The sequence below is a fragment of the Patiria miniata genome, unplaced genomic scaffold, assembly GCF_015706575.1.
Source record: "Patiria miniata isolate m_02_andy unplaced genomic scaffold, ASM1570657v1 HiC_scaffold_5, whole genome shotgun sequence".
Classification (NCBI taxonomy): Eukaryota; Metazoa; Echinodermata; class Asteroidea; order Valvatida; family Asterinidae; genus Patiria; species Patiria miniata.
Genome location: NW_024037072.1, coordinates 18648883 through 18667615, shown reverse-complemented (window position 1 = coordinate 18667615; position 18733 = coordinate 18648883). Strand labels below are relative to the sequence as shown.

The 18733-nt window shown below is 41.1% G+C and overlaps 1 protein-coding gene across 1 annotated transcript; it reads right to left on the bottom strand.

Annotated features, from left to right (window-relative positions):
- Window positions 1-1346: 1346 nt before the first annotated feature.
- LOC119740346 (vacuolar protein sorting-associated protein 45-like) lies at window positions 1347-18674 on the bottom strand. The gene is made up of 15 exons (XM_038215614.1): window positions 18399-18674; window positions 17355-17489; window positions 16404-16464; window positions 15388-15467; window positions 14540-14608; window positions 14095-14232; window positions 13166-13276; window positions 11951-12085; window positions 10915-11025; window positions 9666-9833; window positions 8145-8303; window positions 7067-7174; window positions 5788-5909; window positions 4693-4824; window positions 1347-2896 (listed from the first exon to the last, which is right to left on the bottom strand). Exons 1-15 carry the CDS (start codon window positions 18489-18491, stop codon window positions 2860-2862), a joined length of 1659 nt encoding a protein of 552 aa, XP_038071542.1. The 5' UTR covers window positions 18492-18674; the 3' UTR covers window positions 1347-2859.
- Window positions 18675-18733: the final 59 nt, after the last annotated feature.

Sequence of the window (18733 nt, the reverse complement as noted above, 5' to 3'; positions counted from 1 at the left end):
TTCTCTTTAGAATGACAAAGCATTAAGCAAGGAAGAGGATTTAAGTGCTTGACATTAAGTTAGGGTATATAATTTCTTTAGATTTAGATATTTCAACCAAGATAGATCGAGGGTTAATTTTATAACGTTGTTAGATTTAGTTTATTGTTGTATCATTATTGTTCTATAAAATGCTTGGATGAACAGCACAAGGAATTAACATATCCTTTTCTACAGCTCTGCAAAACATTAATTGTGCATCTGTAATTCTATCCTTTATTACAGAATTGAAACCTACCCGAGCGGGGCGGGCCTACAAGCATGATCAAAGTCGTTGCAGCGAAGACAGCATTTGACCTTCGGAAGGTTTTCTCCTACCCAGTTACTGACACTAGCAACATGGCTCGCACACTGTGATAGAGCGCATGTGAACACCGAAAAATCGGCAATGCTGAAAAAGCTCGAGTCCCTCATGCCAGAAACAATCACAGAAGCTGAGTTACTGAGGAGTTATGTACAGGTCTTCGATCACGCCGATGGAGGACTTCTTCTCCATTCCATCCTTTCACAAACAAACATGGGAGCATCATATGCATCAATTGCTCGGACCATGCTGTCAGTAGTATGTTCAGAGAGAGCAAGTGAAGCGCATATTTGTCTCGACAAGTACGTCGAGAACTCCATAAAGGACGGTGAGAGAAAGATGTGGGGTGCTGTGGACTCAGTGTATGTAATAACCGGTCCAGATCAGACAATCAGACAGAGCGCGGGAAAAACTTCTCACCAATGGAGTATTCAAGTATGAACTCGCAAAGTTTCTCTTCAAAGAATGGGGGAAAGATCATTATTGGAATATCTTTGGGGCTAGTTGACTTTGTGAGATTTATACACCAACCTGATTAACTTAAATGCTACCAAGAACAGCCTCAGGTTGAAGGAATCCCAACAAAGTTGTTAGAGGGTTTCTTTTCTTCAAGTTAACTTTCCGGGTTTCGAGTTCACTATTTGAATTTTGCGAGCTTCAAGTTGGATTTTCGAGTTTCAAGTTGAATTTTCGATTTTCGAGTTGACTATTCAAGTTTCAAGTTGACTTTTGAGTTTCAAGTTGACTTTTGATTTTTTAGTTAACTTTTTTCACAAGTTTTAGATTGTTTTCATGTTCACGCATTTCCAAGTATTGAAATTATTATTATCTTCATTGTTTTATGTACAGTGTATGTTATATGTTTGTTCATTTAAGGACCACTGTGAGAAAATCTTTCCTTTGGCCCTGGGTGGGTCAGCCACACATGTAACAGCATATCTCATGGTAACCTTGGTTGAAGACATCACAGAGAGAAATCAACCAATGCATCAGGGTGGATGGATGTATTTTTCCACACTTTTGGTGACTTTATGCCTCATAAAAGGATGATCAATCTCCCTCCAACTTGGAACAAATAACAAGTGTATGCCAAGACACACTGCAGAATTTCAGGTGGGTCTCACCTCTTCTTCCAAAAAGCATGTGCATGTTTAATATATTTACTGGAAAGAGAAAAAGAACATGATGTCCACGCTTTTGTAAATTCAAGCAAGCACGTGACATTGATAATTGATGGCATGGAGCAAAGAAAGTCTGATGTACCCCATCAGACGACAATAGATAAATCCATTAACATTTTGCAAGACTTAGGACTTAAACCGATATGAAAGGTTAATTTTGGGCCAGCAATACATTTTGTGAGTGCAGTTGTCTCTTCACCAGGATTTATTATTAAGTGGAAAGACTGACCGCAGAAAGACAATCAAGAGAATTCTTCTTAAAAAAAGCCCTTGGCTACACCAAAACTGCTTGGTACATGTTCCATGTTTGACTGTAATTGCATCCTCTGCATTGTCATTTTTCATCCAGTTACTTGTGGTTAGTGATAGACGTTTGTGTTTATGATTGACTTCACTTTAAGTTCCATGCTGGACTGATCGAGTTGGCAAAGGTACAAGTTGACTCTATAATGACAGTAGGCTATGTGAAAATCTCCCAATCAAAGTACTTCCATTTGCAATCCCTCATGCCAAGCCCAGATCATAATTAAAGTCACTTGTTAACAATATTGGCTTTTATTTTATATTTTGTGAAGATATAGACTGTCTATACACGTAAAACTGTAGCACAAACAGAACATGTGACAGCTAGATGTGGGTGACATCCCATGGCTGGTTGCCTTTTAAAAAGTTGTATACTTTATTCAAAGCAGATCAGTACTAAACCCCAACTCAAGACGTGAAACAATATTTAAATCAGAGGACTCATTTTTATAAGGGACGAAATGAAAAACGTAACAACTTTGCAGGGATTAGCATATCCAGCAAGTTATATCTATATAACTAAAATATAAAATATATCCAATAAATAATGTGGCAATAAGCTCAGGCAGTTCAGCAATACACCTTTATCTTGCTGCCACCATTTCAGTCTTGTTCCCTGTATCAAATAACAGTACTGAATGATAATGTTTTTTGTGCAGAAAGGAACCAGACTATTTTTCCTTCCAGCCTTGCTTTGGTTACGTTGATTTGAATGGGGAAAAAATCAAATGGCTGCAACATGATAATGGTCTACTAAGCACTCTCTGCAAATCATCACTGCAATAAGCCTGAGACCTAATGACGTCACGCTTTCCATGTGCGCTTTCCTATACTGCTAGATGGTCCCTACTTCTGCCAACAGGCCCAATTATTGCAAATGGCCCAATCTGGAATTATAGGCTTACGCTGCACTATTACTACCTACAATATACACACTGGGCAGCTGCATATCTGTATGTCTTTGAATTGAAAATGGAATCCAAGTATACCTCCCAATTATGAGATGTGTTGACGTTTCTGGGGGAAGATCCTTCACATGTGCTGTGCTATGGCCACTTCTTCGAGGTATCTAAAGCAAAGAATCCACATCAACCATCAGAAAGTCAATCACATTTTTAATTTACTAAGCGATTATGTCACAAACATTTCATCAAGGGGTAGTTCGAAAAGTCCAAGTTATGTGAGTTTTAACTAATTTCAGAAAGAAAATTTGGAAAGAGATCTATAAAAGTATGGGGGAGATTTTATGAAACAAATACTGACTGATTCAACTCAAATAATAAACCTAGCCTCCCTTGATGATCCATTGAGCAATCAATTATCCCTTTGTGAACACAGAAGATCATACAGACTGCCTTGCAGGCTAATTGTATAGACCACTCAAAGCAGTCCGTATTAATTTTGTCTACTATGGGCTCCGAGCACTAACAAAAGAAGGTGCATTTCTATGCCTTTGGACGGGACACCGCGTATGCGTACGCAACTGGTTCGTGTGCAAAGTACGCATGACTTATTTATCCTGAATGTGCACAATGCTAAGCCACAGCGTCTTCGGCACTCTTCGCGTATGAGCATCAGGCATTGTCGGCACGCAAATATGTTGTGATGGTCTCTTAGACTAATCCCTGCCTCCAATAACTTTGGATCATTCAAAATATTGACCGGGAACCAGTCTAGGTTATACCCCTAACTCTCCTTTTCTGGCCGTTGAAGGGGTACTTGTGCACGGAGCCCATAGGCTCCTAGACTTGAGGACAAGTCACAAGACTGTCGTATTTTGACTGTCGGCGCCCCCCCCCCCCCCCGATATTTTCTAGTACAGCGCTGTGTATCGTGTTTATCATTTTCTTGCTTTGACGTGTCTAATGAATTGAATGGCAAATGGTGAACTTCACCCGGCCAACTACCGACTCAATTTCAAGTCTTTAGCCTCCAGACTTAAGTACCCCTCACCCAGTTACAGCGAGAAGTAAGGAGGGATGTAAACACATTGCTGCCATTCACCTGGCACAGGCCTCAGGGATGAGATCGGAAGAAACTGACAATTCCAAAATATAATCTGCAGAGGATCCCACAGCAATGTACCATATATAATATACGTTTGAACATTGTATTTGCCCAAAGGTTTCTTTTATAGGTATGAAAGACGATTTATGATAAAACGTCAGGAATTCCACGTTTCTATACTGCCCTTTAAATATCCTAGTACAGTAAACTCCGGCTAAGTCGGCACTCTCGGGACCCGAGAATTTCACCGACTTACATGAATGTCCTTTTGCAGACATAATTCATGCACTAATTGGCTTCGATTTACCCTGGTTTATCTCCTTAATGCTCGAGTTGAATCCAGCGAATTAATCCTCAAAATGTATCATCACGTTTGGGGTATTAATAGTGGAGACCACATGTACAAAATAGTAATGCATATGCACGTGAACAGTAACATATTAAATGCGTGCGTGGTCCGGTATATACCACGCACACACTGTAGCCGTGCCAAACCACTTTTCACTTGACACTTCTTGCCAACTGCAGTACAGGAAGTCGATGCCAATGCATGATTTTTTGAATGCCGACTTCCACAAAGGATTTTGTAATGCTTTTTATGGAAAGGGGACAGAGAAACACGACGACTTGAACGAAATGGCGACTTATAAAAGCCGACTTAGAAATAAAAAAATTAATGGAATTACAGACAATCAGGACTTTAGTCAGACGGCTGACTTGAGCGATTTGATGAGTTGTACGATGTCAACTTAGCCGTAGTTTACTGTATCAGGAAAAGAAATGGTAAATAAGGAAAAACTCCAGACATATGCCACCCTATCACAATGTCATCCTAACTGCTCGTCATGGCCAACTTACGTTTGTGAGTTGTGTAACGTAGTACCCCCCAGGACGACCCTTACGCCTGGGTTTGACTTGTTGATGTTGCACACGGCAAGGGCTTCCTCATAGGTTATACCTCCTATCATGAACACAATGATGTCTTGGGGTCTGGTAATTACAAGCAGTTGATACACAAGATGATTAGCATTAACAATTGTAAACAGGAGTAAAACAATCACAGACAGGGCGGATTGGGCTATGGTAGAAGAGTAACAACATCAAAATATGTAGCCATAGTATCATCTCATGGCCGCATGGAAACGAACCATGTGGTAGCAGCTGTCATAATTGTCCCACATTTACTAAACCACGTTATTTTACTGTGAACATTTAATTGGTCGTGGACAGTTTCTATAATGTATTCCAGAAGTAGCTGTACATGTACATGTACGACAACACAAATGACCCTCACAAGAACATGTACGTCACCTCATGTACCCAAGGTACATCACCTTGATCATCAACTCAAAAACTTTTGATTTTTAACTGACCCACTGCTCTGTACAACACAGCTAAAACACACCTGCAGCACAATAGTTAGGTAATGTACACCAAGCTGAGCACGTAGAGGACCCATACAGACATGCTTATCAACGACCGAACCATTGGGCTTCCGAGATAAAACATTGTTAAGGTGTCAGAGGAATGATCTTTTATCACTTTGCCTTGGGTGCCATATGCACCCTTTGGGGGAACAAAAAGGACAAAGAACTACGTATACAAACCCTAACCTTACCAGATGCAGCACAGTGCATTTGGTGGAAAAGTCTGGTGCACTTTGATGCATTTAGTTATCAACACCAGTGCATAAATGGCCAATTCTGAAACAATGAGAGCTAATCCCACTGAACAATGCCACAGTTGTATCCTGCTGCATTGGGTGACCACAGACTCTGAGGCAGTTTGGCCTTGAGATTTGTGACCTGATGGATCTAGCTGCACTGGGCAGGCCTGTCATTTAGACAAGTGTTGCATGTTGCCGCGTTTGGCAGGATTTCTAGCCAAACTACCCTGGAGGATTAGGGTTAAGGCAGACAACAATTGTATATTGTACAAGGATGAGATACCAACCTGTCCTTGAGTTGACTCGGCCCCAGATAGGGATAACTTCCTTCCCTCAGTTTGCCTTTAATCAACTGATCCAACGTCTCCTGCAGCAGCGGCGTGTGCTGAGTGTAGATGTTCTCAACACCCTATCAAATAAAAACGTAACATATTATAGAAGAGTTCCTGCTTAACGTCTGATACATGTATGAAATCATTAAAACACAGCCATCATAAAAGCTGAGATCATCCTCAATCAAGATGTTTAAGATATTTGAAACATTGTGCAGCTACGCCAAGTTTAGCTTAGTGATGAGACTTAAATCCGGATTTTTTAACATTCGGTTTGAGTATTCGAAACCAACCTTAACCCTAACTCCCCAGTGCCTTTTACTAAGTACTGGACCAAGTCCACCAAAATCCATCACTGACCCTGCTTCACACAATGCTTCAGGACCAAATCCGCTGAAATCCATAACAAGACTATCATTACTATAGGTGGATTTGATGGACTTGGTACAGATGGCTTGCCTGCCAAAATTCCAAAATGGTGGGATGGATCTTGATGGAGTTGGGAAGGTTAGGGTTAAAAAAAAATTAAGCCGTCCATTTTTTGTGACACAAGATAAAGAAAACAACTGGGACATCCCCCAATTTGCTCTATGGTCTTCATTGTAACTGCACGAACTTCCCAGTGGTCTTCTTGGTATACGAATAGCCTACCCATTTGACTTATAAGAGAATTTCCATCCATTTTTTTTTCAACATATCAGCTCACATGCCACTTTTTGATAGCATGACTGTGTGAGCTGAATAGGAACTTCTGGTGAAAACAGAAAACCGTTATTCGGTTTGAAAAAAAATTAGGATAACCGGATTTTGAGACCTCCAATTTCCCCCACCACTAGTTCTGCTAACTCGATCCTACGAATATTATGCAACTACCCCATTTTATTGTGTAAATTCTACCCACGGTGGACATGTAAATTGTGGACTGTCATGTCCTAGTTCTTAAGAGCTCTGGTGTTTTTGAGGCAAAAGTGGCCTGCGTTCGAGCCCGGCTGGACACTTGTGCCCTTAAGCAAGACACTTAACCATTATTGCTCCGTCCTTCGGATGGGACATAAAGCTGTAGGTCCCGTGTGTTCTATAATGCAATGCACGTAAAAGAACCCATTGACACTTATCTTTATAAAGAGAAGGGTCTGCCCCAGTGTTTTTGGCCTCCTATCAAAACTTGCTCGCGGAGTATTTAGGAGAAGAACCAACCAAAAACCAAGAACCATGAAATCACAGGGTGTATTACCTTCAGTCCTTTGAAGAATCTTCTTGTTCTGGAGATGGGATTGTTCTGACCAAAGAGATCCGTTCCTCTAGCTCTCTCACCGCCATACTCAACGACAGCCCTCACCAACTGAATTTCAAAAACAATTCAATCCCCTCAGTCAAGAAATGTCATTTCCACATCTGCATACTCACAATTCATGTCGAGGGACTATTGATAAATCTAGTAGTGGAAAAGTGAGGGATTTACACTTACAGGATGTGATGTGTGAAAAACCTTCACATGACTTTAATTTCTGTTTCTCTTTTCAACAAATAACTACACTTTTATAAAACTTTGGCTGGCTTCATACCCTTACATTAAAGCCGCACTTAACAGAAATAGCAGACTTAAACAGAAAATTAGGGTGTAGAGTTGGGTTGATAGACACTAGAGGTTCTTATATGAGACTTGTTTTTAGGTAATTTCAAAAATAAATTATTAAAATGTGCCACATGTGTTAAGTTCACGATACATGTTTATTAATATCTACGGGTTAGCATTCTTGTAAGAGAAGCAGGGATATATAAACCATACAGGGTGATTAAAAAACGAAACCCAAATGTCGGGACCATTGTTTTTGTGAACTTTTGCATGTAGCACTTTGAAAATCTAGGATATGAAGGCCCAAATCATAAGCTTTCTTTTGGTACAAGAATCATTCAAATCACTCATGTAATTTTCAAGTTACGGAATTTTAAACACAACCACCGTTTAAAAGTTATGTCAACGGATCACAAAAAGGTAACTGTTCTTTCAGTCGTACATGCGTGATTCTTGTACTAAAACAAAGCTTATGAATTGGGCTTTCATATCCTAGATTTTGAAAGAGCTACATGCAGAACTTCATTAAAACAATAGTCCTGACATTTGGGTCTCGTTTTTTTTTACTCACCCTGTATAGTAACTTTTTTTTTTAACTGTGTCACTGGAGTAGATGAAAATGTATTGAACTCAAAATAATTGTTTGCTACCTTGTCTAAGATTTTGTGAGAACATCTCTGATGCAGTGTACATGTAGGTATGATTGCCAACGTTTGTACCTGGGCACAATTCTTACCCTCTTATTTCGTTCACTGACTCCCCTCTTTGTGAGCGCGCTCAGTAACGTCATGAAGTCATTGTTGCTATGGCGTTCGTACCGTAGGCCGTACAATGCCACCAGGCAGCACGCGTCCAGCTCCCTCACTTTATCACTCATGATCAGCCCTCGTACTTTCTGTCCAGTTAAAAAAAAAGAAGACAGGTTTTTAGACTTTATGTTGAATGAAAACAAATGACAAACAACTGGGAAAGTCATGACGTTTTTCAAAGAAATTTCTTTCTAACAGTGGAGTGGTTTGAGAATACATGTACATAAAGGTTTTTATGAATTTTGGTAGGCTAGAGCACACATTCATGCCAAATAATTATAAGTACGCAAAGGTTTTTAGCTGACCTAGGAAATGTGTTTTGGAGAATTGAGTAATACTTATTTCAAGCTTTTTGTCCGTGAGTGAGTGCATTTTCCTATGGACTCACTGCAATGGAAGTGTTCAGGGAGACCAGACATCTTGAACACATTTCTTAAAGGCGCCGATGCTTGCATGAAGATGTTGCAGCTTTGTGCAAATTTAGAATAAAATAAGTTGTGCGTATTTCGCGCAATACGCACGCAAACCAGTACGGGCACATGATGTGTCCCTCCACCGCAGTTCTCGAAAGTGGCACAAAAAAACCGCCATGTCATACACAGAATCCACACATGCTCATTGGAAAACAAATGGTTTGGTACCTCTCGTCAAAAAATTGACTATTTTTTGAATGGTTCATCCGCTTTTTTTTAAAAATTGGTGTCAAAACACATGGAAAACATCATGTTCCTTCCAACAAATGGTGCTGTGAGGATATCAGGCAAAATAAGCAGGATTGGGAAGGGGGCACCTTGATATCAAAACAGAGCGTTGGACATGACTGTGTAAGCTTCCCTTTCAATGTTTTTATTTTTTTTTTTTTATTTACGTCATCTTTAGTGAGGGTAGCTCCAATCAGTGGAGGGCACTGCTTTCCATGGAGGCCCTCAATATGAGAAATATGAGACCCATTATGTAGCACCTTTAAGGGTTACAAGGTGCTGCGGCGCATATTGCAGCCACTGCCAGGAACACCGGGGCAAACCCCTTCTCTTAGTGATAAGCGTTACTGGGTTCTTTAACGTGCATTACACAACACACGGGACCTACGGCTTTACGTCCCATCCGAAGGACAAAGCAATAATGGTTAAGTGCCTTGCTCAAGGGCACAAGTGTCCGGGCCCGGGCTTGAACCCACGCCAATGTTGCCTCTAAAACACCAGAGCATGAGTCCAGTGTTCTTAACCACTAGGCCATGACACTAGGCCAATGTACAGTCCACAGTGACAGTGCATTGTCGGGGTAGCTCATCTCACTGATCAGAATCAGCTCAATATGGTAAAAGATTGTCAGTGTTCACTGACAGTGTTGAAATTCATGTTAATTAACATACTAACCCAGTCTTTTTGGATTGCCATTTTGGTATACACCACTTCTATGTCCATTCGATACCGATAGTTGTTACGTACCTTGAGGGCTTCGTTGTGATCATTCTGACATGCCAACTCTTGTTGAATCTCTGAAACCTCCAGCAGATTGTGCAACCCCACCATCCTAGACAGCTCCCCAACCACGGTTACATGCTTAGCCACCGTGCCGGACATCTTCTTAAACTGGGGATAGTTCTCCACAAATGCCTACATAAATCAAACAAACTAGTGATAATCACTTAAAAGCTCTGAAAATATCACAACTGGTTCGATCAAGGTGCAGGGGAGCGTTTGCTTTTTTGTGCATTTTTTTCATTTGAAGCAACAAAATCACTCAAAGATTTTGAGGGTACATAACAACTAACTTGTTACAGTTCAGCTCAGTGGATACTGTACATTGTAAGAAAACAGAGAAAACGTACATACAAGTATGCACAATTTTTGGTGTCTCATAAAAAAAAACTGCAGCCATTTTCTTAAACAACCTTCTAATGATTGTTTTCTTCCAACTGATACCATTTCAGGTACAATAATTTCACAGGGTATTTGGTTCAAGCAAGGATTTTCTCGTTAAATCGTTAGGTACATCACCGTGTAATTGCAAAAGTCTCTACCTGCTTTTAAACCAATAGACCCTGTATCGCATCCATCAACACTGCCCATTACGTTTTGTACTGCCCAGGACTAGCCCAGCACTGTATGGTATATGGTTTTATCGAGGCATAACTACAATGTAATACAATGTAGTACAGGTGTTCGACATGATCCTTGATGATAGGATCCTTCCACTTAGAATGGTACACTTGTTAGGGGGCTTGCTAATGTTCATGATAATGCTAGCGTTTAGTGGAACTTAGGCCGTGTCCAACATTGTGGAGTGCTGTGGTCCACGGTTACGGTGTTCGACTCATGTGCCGTGGTACATGGGTTTGAACCCTGACGGGTCCATGGTGCTTGTGTTCTTGGGCAAGACACTTTACTACAATTGCCTCTGTCCACCCAGGAGTATAAATGGGCACTGATCTCGAGCTGCTGCAAAAACTGGTCTCGTGGTCTGATGAACAGGGGTAATAATTGTGAAGCGCGTTGAGACCGTTGGTATAAGCACCAAAGCTACGGCTCCAGAGCTATGGCTATGTCTATTGTCAGCTTGTTACCACGTAGTTTCAATGGGCGAAGACCTACACAACAGATCTAGACAAGAGATTTGGACGCGGCCATACCCTTGGCTCTGATTGCCTAAGACAAGCAGCGCCCTCTACTGTTGTTGCGCATATCCAATACTGACCTTCATATCAGCGATGGATTCAATCTTCTTGGTGCTCTGACTCTTCTTCTGGAAGTCTTCCATGAGTTCCTTGATCCGAGCGCCAATCTCACCAAAGTTGTTGTAGAGATTCTACAAACGGAAAACAACGAAATCAACATTCATATTGTTTCAGAATATTATTTCAAATACAAGTCCACAAGAGTGTTAAATAATCCTTCCACAGCAATACAAGATCCTGGCAAACTATGATGTCCTATCTCAAGTTAAGACAATTTTTGGAAGCACTGCATCCGTTTTAATTTGGAATATCAAAATGTTTTGGTAGAATAGAACTTTTGAATTTTGATTGCAGTGTTGCAATATTCATACTTGGCACTCATACTGAAGCACAAGTGGGATACTATTTAGAGAAAACTTTTAAATATAATAAAAATAATACTGAGTTTCTTATAACGCACAATCGGTACTCAAGGTGCTACATTATTATTACCCCTGCTCATTGGGCCAATAAAACATTCCAAAGACCATCTCAGCTCCCTGAGGACTATACAGCTCAATGCTGCCATTTTGGTCCAAAGCAGCTAAAATCAATCACAATAACCATCACTGCCCTCACAGGTACCCTTTTACTCCTGGGTGGAGAGAAGCAATGAGTGGCAAAGTGCCTTGCCCAAGGACACACGCACCACAAACCCAGGCTGGACTCGAACCCACAACCTGCAGAATTACCCACAGTTCAATGTTCCAGACCACGAGGCCACGGCACTCCACAATTATCCGTGTCAATTTTGTGCACAGAGACTCCCACAATTTTGAAAATCTGGGATCTGTAAATTTTTGTAAATGTGGACGTCTACAGACTCTGGACACAAGTATCCCCTCAATAATGATTAAAAAAGGATAAGACAGTTAGTTGCCATGGCACTTGCACAGAGACAAAGAGACTGTGCACATTCAGTGGAGCATTCTCCGTGTGTTCTATGCGCAATGTGCATGCATAACAATGTGTCCCGTACACAGAGCCTAAGGTCACATACAAATATTCTTTTCATACCGCAGCATAGAACTCGTCCTGCTCAGCAGACAACACCACTTCCTGTAGGTCCTTGGTGATGCCTGGTACTTTGGACAAGTCGATGCGGTTGTTGCGGATACCAAGCAACTCATGCACCATGGCCTGGTAGGTCCACTGCAATCACAGAAATGGAATTTTCAGTTAAGTCCCAACAAACTAACATGAAAAGTCATGAATGCCACAGAACATGTGACAACATTATAGTAATATCCCAAGAGCACACAGAGCATGGAATAATGTAGTGCATTTGTGTTTCATATATCCGCCTTGTGGCATGTTGGACACAGACGCACTACATTTTTCATGTTCTACAAGCGCAGTGGGATAACAAATTAATCTTCACGCAAACTTGACAAGATTCACTGGGAACACTTTTGCCATTTCTCAGCGACTAGCTATTGTAATGCGGACAGTGCAATATGGGATAATAACAAACTGTTGTTGCCATGGATCTACCAATCAGCATCAAGGATTCAAGTTTCCTTGAATGTAATTATATAATATTGGATGGCTTTGAGGTGGATACAAGAATATATTGCACGAGCTATGACAATATTGCACGAGTCGAAGACAAGTGCAATATTGTCATAGCGAGTGCAATATATTCTTGTATCCACCGAAAACAAGCCATCCAATATTATTATTATTATTTATATCAGGCTGACTTGATCTGCAAGAAGCACAATTCAAGACACTGTCTTCATTACATCTTTTTCGTTTACATCAAACGTTTTGAAGCTGCCACTGTAATTGTTGACAACAGTGCGCGTATAGCCGGCCTTCTGCACGCTGCATGCGCGCGGCGTGTTCCGTGTTCGATGGTACGCACGCTACGCTCTGTTAAGTGGTTGACAACTGTGGCTTTCTATGCTCTTGATCAAGCGGGAACCAGCGAAAATGCCCGGATGACTGCAATAATAATGTTATTGCAGTCAACCGGGTACTTTATTATTGTAGTCATCCGGGAACTTTTTTATGAAAGCATACAATACGCTGACTTATTTTTACCGCTAGAAGCCTGATATAAATAATAATACGGGTTATTAAGGTTGTTACATGCCTTAATGTTACATGTTCATGTGAACTGCATAAAACCTTCATTGAATGTGTCACAACTTGTTGCAACTATGCAGTAAAATGTGGCATAATTGGAAATCTGCTACTGCGTAACATTTCTGTAGACACACAGCTTACTTGATGCAGAAGGGGCGTGACTGCGTCACTATGTCGATCCACTATTAGCAAGAGAGGAGGCACATCAGTCCTTCGGAAGTCAAACAGTCCTGCATCCTTGGATATTACTTGCTATAGGCAAGAAGACAAACAAAAACCTCATCAAGCACTTAACAACAAAACCATTCAAGAGCATTAGAATTCTTAGACCAACAGTCTTAGATTACCGTCATCTTTCACATTTGGCATGCCATACAAAAATTGACGTTCCTGTGGCTGGGGTCCAACAAAAGGAATTTCAACTCATGGAGTGCCTAAGTATAAATATATTGCAACATATGAGGTGGATAAAATACACTTTCATTGCCTACCATATGTGACAACAAATTGGGTCTTTTTGGCTGTTACAGTCACTGATCTCCATATAAAGACTGGATAGCGGATATGCATACAACATTCACACAGTAGACTTTGCATATTGACCAATTCGCCCCCGGTCTCACGAAGATGGCCGCGTATAATACGAACGTTCTACGCGTAAATACGCGCGCGTTGTATCAACAGTTGACGCGCATTTTGGTCACGTACACTTATTATGATGTTCTAAAAGGGACACATTTCCGTAGTAATTATTATTTCAAAACGCCGAAAACGTGATATTTGCGGCATTTTAGTAACCACGACGTTAAAAAATTATAGTTAACCTTGGTCAGTGGTGGTGGTCAAAATATAAGTCAAGTGAACCGCGACGTTACAAAAGAAATCATGCTGTCTATAAAAACGGCAACTTGTCCTTTGTAGATCACCAGCCAGTCTCACCAATATGGCGTCAAATTCGTTCATTGTGCGGCTCTTTATTAGCTATCCAGTCTTTATATAGAGATCAGTGGTTACAGTTCCCATATTGAATGCTGTCTACTGCTCGTATAGATTGTTCTAATAGGACTCACCTTGACATTTTCTGCCAATCGTTTGGATAGCTCGGACGAGTTCTGGTAGCGTATCATGGGGCATTTCTTCAGAGACAGCAGAACAGCGGTTACACCTGCACAGATTCTGTTCAGGACTCCCGTGCTCCACACGTTACCCTGCATGCACAGAGATTCACATGTATGTTTTATGGAGCGACAACTTTATAAATTCCGGATCTTAACCCTGTCTAAACATTTGTGATTTTTATATGTAAGTTCTATCACTAAGTCGCTTTAACTAAGCATGATATTTCTACTGACTTTATTCAGAAAATGCCGTTGACACAATAAACTGTCCTCGTTTTCTCAAAAATATGGGATATTAGGCTACAAGAAAAAATAGTAGGTTCACTACATTTATTGACTAGGCCGTTGATTTCACTTTTTAGCATAATGTAACAAGGTTAAGCAAAGTTATACTAACCCGTGAGCATCCCACGATATTAAAGGAAAAGATATGTGGGCTGACAGCGATGAAGTCACCGTAGAACTCCTGCAAAAGGATAATACAATACTATATGTTACGTGTACATTGGTTAGGCCAACAACAAAAAATAGTCGGTCTCTATTCAGACCAAAGTTCTGGAATTGATGCGGCGACGCGGGTTTTTTTTGGCTTTTTTTTTTTTTCAAGCTTGGATTGTACAGACAAGGTGGGTACTATTTTTTGCTTTTTTGTGTTCTCATATACATTGGTGTCCTCCATATTTGCCTTTGTGCCCTCCATCATTTGCTTTGGTGCAATTTCCCCATTCCTTGGTACAAAAATTTGAGGAGGTGCGGCAATAGAGGGCGCTGTTGTAGCTACCGCGGACAATTTGAATAAAAAAAAAAGGTTGACGCGCATGATTAAAATCGACGCGCGCACTGACCATAGACCGACTATTTTTTTTTGGCCTTACAAGTGAATTATATGTAGTATCGACAAAGCAATCACTGTGATAATTATGGAATTAAAACGCCAAAAGAAATGGAATAAAATTCTTGAATGTACAAACTCAATGCATCCACACAAAAGTTTTTTAATGGTTTTCTATAATTACATGCATGTGTCGATTAAGAACTTTGCTTTTTTGGATCTGTTGATAAATGATACAAGAACATGCAACTATGTGTACAAACCATCAATATTCAACATTTCAAATACATGTACCTAAAAGGCTACACAAACTCCAAAGTTGTATGCAAAAAGTTAATTTTTCTAATCTCGATATCCAGCAACTGATTAAGCTGGAATGTTGAACTTAGAGAAAGTGAACTCATGTATGGTACCTGGACTTCTCTCACGACCTCCTGCTCGTCTGCTTCTGCTAGCCGCTTCACATCACTTTTACTGACTACATTGCTGAAATCTATAGATAAGTTGAAAAAAAATAGATTCTGCTAGTGCCATGGTGTATTACAAGCAGCTACGAGTACTACCTAGTGCAACAGTGTGTGAATGTAAATTGGAAGAAAGCACCCTCTGCGATGTCACAGCTTACGCCTTCATTATCGCGGTTATTTCCCATCATTTACAAAACAAACTTCCTCATCATGGCACCTTGCTAGAGTTTTGCTCCATGGAGAACACTGCATTCCCAAACTACCTGTTGCACACATGCAGAACATAGGAATTTCCTTGTACAATGTAGAAAAATACATCTCCAGGTTACTCGTCCATGTCTTAACTTTGTTACCTTGAACATCACTATCATCTTACCACTCAGTTATGATGCTGACATCAAATTTACAGTATACAGTGCGGGATCAGTCCATACATTTGGGTTCCAGTTTGTGTGTGTGTGTGTCCCTGTTACATCTAATGTAGAATTTGGAAATCAGGACACATTCTTTAACCCTAACAGAACTCAACCTATCAAACCCAAACGACATGTTTTGTTGGAATCTGTCAGGATGGGTACAGTACCCCTAAACTGACAGTCTTTTGCATTGGGTTGACACAACTCCAGAATCAAAGTCAGAAGTATGTGTGTGCAATTTCCCGTTGGAATTTGCCAGGATGGGTATGGTTCCTAGTAAATCATGCTAGGGAGTTAGGGTTAATGTCTTCTATCGGTATCTCCAACAGTGATTATGTAACACAGCGAAGTACCTACCTAACATATAAAAGATAGTTTGAAGTCTATTTTAATGATATTTTCAAGCCAATTACACAGTTCAGGTGTACCAGGGACACAAAATGTCACTCTTTTGGACCCCACATTTATGGACTGACCCTGTACCCAAGGCCCACACAATACAGCAAAGTTACAGGACTCCCTGTGTGAGAAATGCAAGAAACTTACAAATGCAGTATATGCCGTACTTGGGATTCTTCAGTTCATAGCACAGAAGATCGATGTTTTCCTGCAAGAGTGCCAAAAACAGTACACACATGACCATTTAAATGCCAAGCAAGTTAACTCGGTGCACCCATTTTTGTTCGGTACAATCCTGGGAGACAAGTCAGGAATGTATTTGAGTGAAATTCATGTTTATTGCAGCAGTTTAGTAACTAGTCTTTTAATTGATATTCCCCTTGCTAATAATGGCCACAAGAGACCACTTCAACTCCCCCACATCACAAAGGAATAATTGAAATGTTGGGGGAGTGTGGCCTAGTGGTTAGGGTTCGTGACTCATGATCAGAGGGTCAGGGTTCGAATCCAGCTGCTGGTCATATGTTTTGTGTCCTTGGGCAAGCCACTTCACCCCCACTTGCCCCTCTCCACCCAGGAGTATAAATGAGTACCAGCATTAACTGGGGAGTAACCTGTGATAGACTAGCATCCCATCCAGGGGGAACAGAAATATTCTCAGTTGTTTCTTGCTACTGAAACCGGAGATAAATGCCGTCTGATTGGCCACATTAGCTTGTGACAGAATTTCTTTGACTTTTGTACAACTAACTCTGGCTTCACATGTCCCACTTACTCCTGGATGATGAGAAATAACATCAGACAAAGTGTCATGCTCAAGGACACAAGAATACACTGACTTGGATCAGCCACAGTACCAAGTGCAAAATTAGCAAAACATCTGGAATTTAAGTCTAGTAAATATTACACTCAAACAGTGGCATAACTAGCATGACTAAGGAGGCATGGTCATTGCAACTCCCCCCCCCCCCAAGGCCTGTGCATATCTATCCCCCCCCCCCTCCCTTGAGTCCTCTGTCAAGAAACTGAGGCCTCCTAAATACCCCTCTGCAAATTGGAGCCCAGCCACCCCACCGCACTCAAGGTTTATGGTTTTACCTTCGTTGGTCTGATGAAGCAGATACATCGGAGATGTTTCATCATTTCACGTGAGCCATTGCTGAGAAGTTCAAACAGATAGACTTCCTTCTGTAGTATCTCAGACTGGGCATACACCATGCTGACATAGCTGATCTGCGGGAAGAACAGCCAATAAAATGCATGTAATTATGTTGATAAAATGCAGTCTGGAAGGATTAGGGTTGAGATTAAAAAACAAAACCAAGGGGATCAAGTACAAGTCGAAAATGACTGCCTGTCGACCAAGGCTATTGAGTTCTACATGTGGGGGGGGGGGGAGGGGGGGTGGAGGGAATGCTTAAACACTGTTTGTAGTTACAGAATATTACGAGTCATGCAGGTTTGTGCACTATGGCCGGCTGTGCGCCCCCCCCCCCCAAAAAAAAAAATAATAATTTGACTTTTTCATTCTGAAAACTTATGGCAGTGGATATTTAGCCGGAGATGGCAAACCTTTAGTAAACGTTAGCTTGCCGGATATGCACTGAACATGCGCAGTTACTGTCTTTTATTTACTTAGACATTTTCCGGTGACAAATTTTAGTCTGGCTCCATGCCAACATTATCGTTGTTACTTCGTATTCACAAGATGGGAATCAGACCATTTTACAATTTCGGACTTTATTTCCCTTGAAAAGAAATCCTTTCGGCAATCCGGATTGCCACTGGCAATATATCCACTATCAATAGCATCAAAAGCTTTAGTTATTGTCATTGTCAAATGTCTTCTCCAAAAAAATGAGAACTTGACCCCTCCCACAACCCCCCCCCCCCCCCCCCAATGCCCCGGGTAGATCTATTCCTACCTCCATGGGTAGATCTACAACACAACCTCACAACAGTACAAAAATTCCTTCCTCCATGCTCTGAGCATGGAGCTAGCTCCGCTCTGAGTCACCACTAGCCACTGGTCACCGGTACCCCGTAGGGAATGTTAATTGTAAAATGTGTACAAAATGTGGTCCGTCAAGACTCAATGTCTGTGGTGATCGGTGATCAGGTGATGGTGTGACTGAATCTTACCGTATCTTTATCCATAAGAAGCACTTTCATGCCCGGTCCACTTTCCTCTATCATCTTGGCAACATACTGCTTAACTGCAAGAATCACATTCATCTTGATTCCGCTTTGACAGGCAATTTCAGCCTGTTTTCTCTGCAGTCTTCCACTTGTTCTAGTCCTTATCGAGAATTTGTAGGGTTTACGTATGCGCCGTATACCAATCTCTCCTCGTGAAAAGTCAATACACTTCAGGGCGATGCGGCGGGAACAAGACAGCGATTGATCAAGAGCACGAGACGGGTGCCACGTGGTCTCACTTATTAAAATCTGATACGAGAAGTCTGGGTGGCTTTGGC

Excerpts from the sequence above, each read along its gene's own strand:
- LOC119740346 (XM_038215614.1), bottom strand. The coding sequence starts at position 18,491 with ATGAATGTGATTCTTGCAGTTAAGCAGTATGTTGCCAAGATGATAGAG. Across the intron at positions 9,834-10,914 it reads AATCCATCGCTGATATGAAG|GCATTTGTGGAGAACTATCC; the intron begins GTCAGTATTGGA and ends TGATTTATGTAG. Across the intron at positions 4,825-5,787 it reads CCGAGTCAACTCAAGGACAG|ACCCCAAGACATCATTGTGT; the intron begins GTTGGTATCTCA and ends TGTAATTACCAG.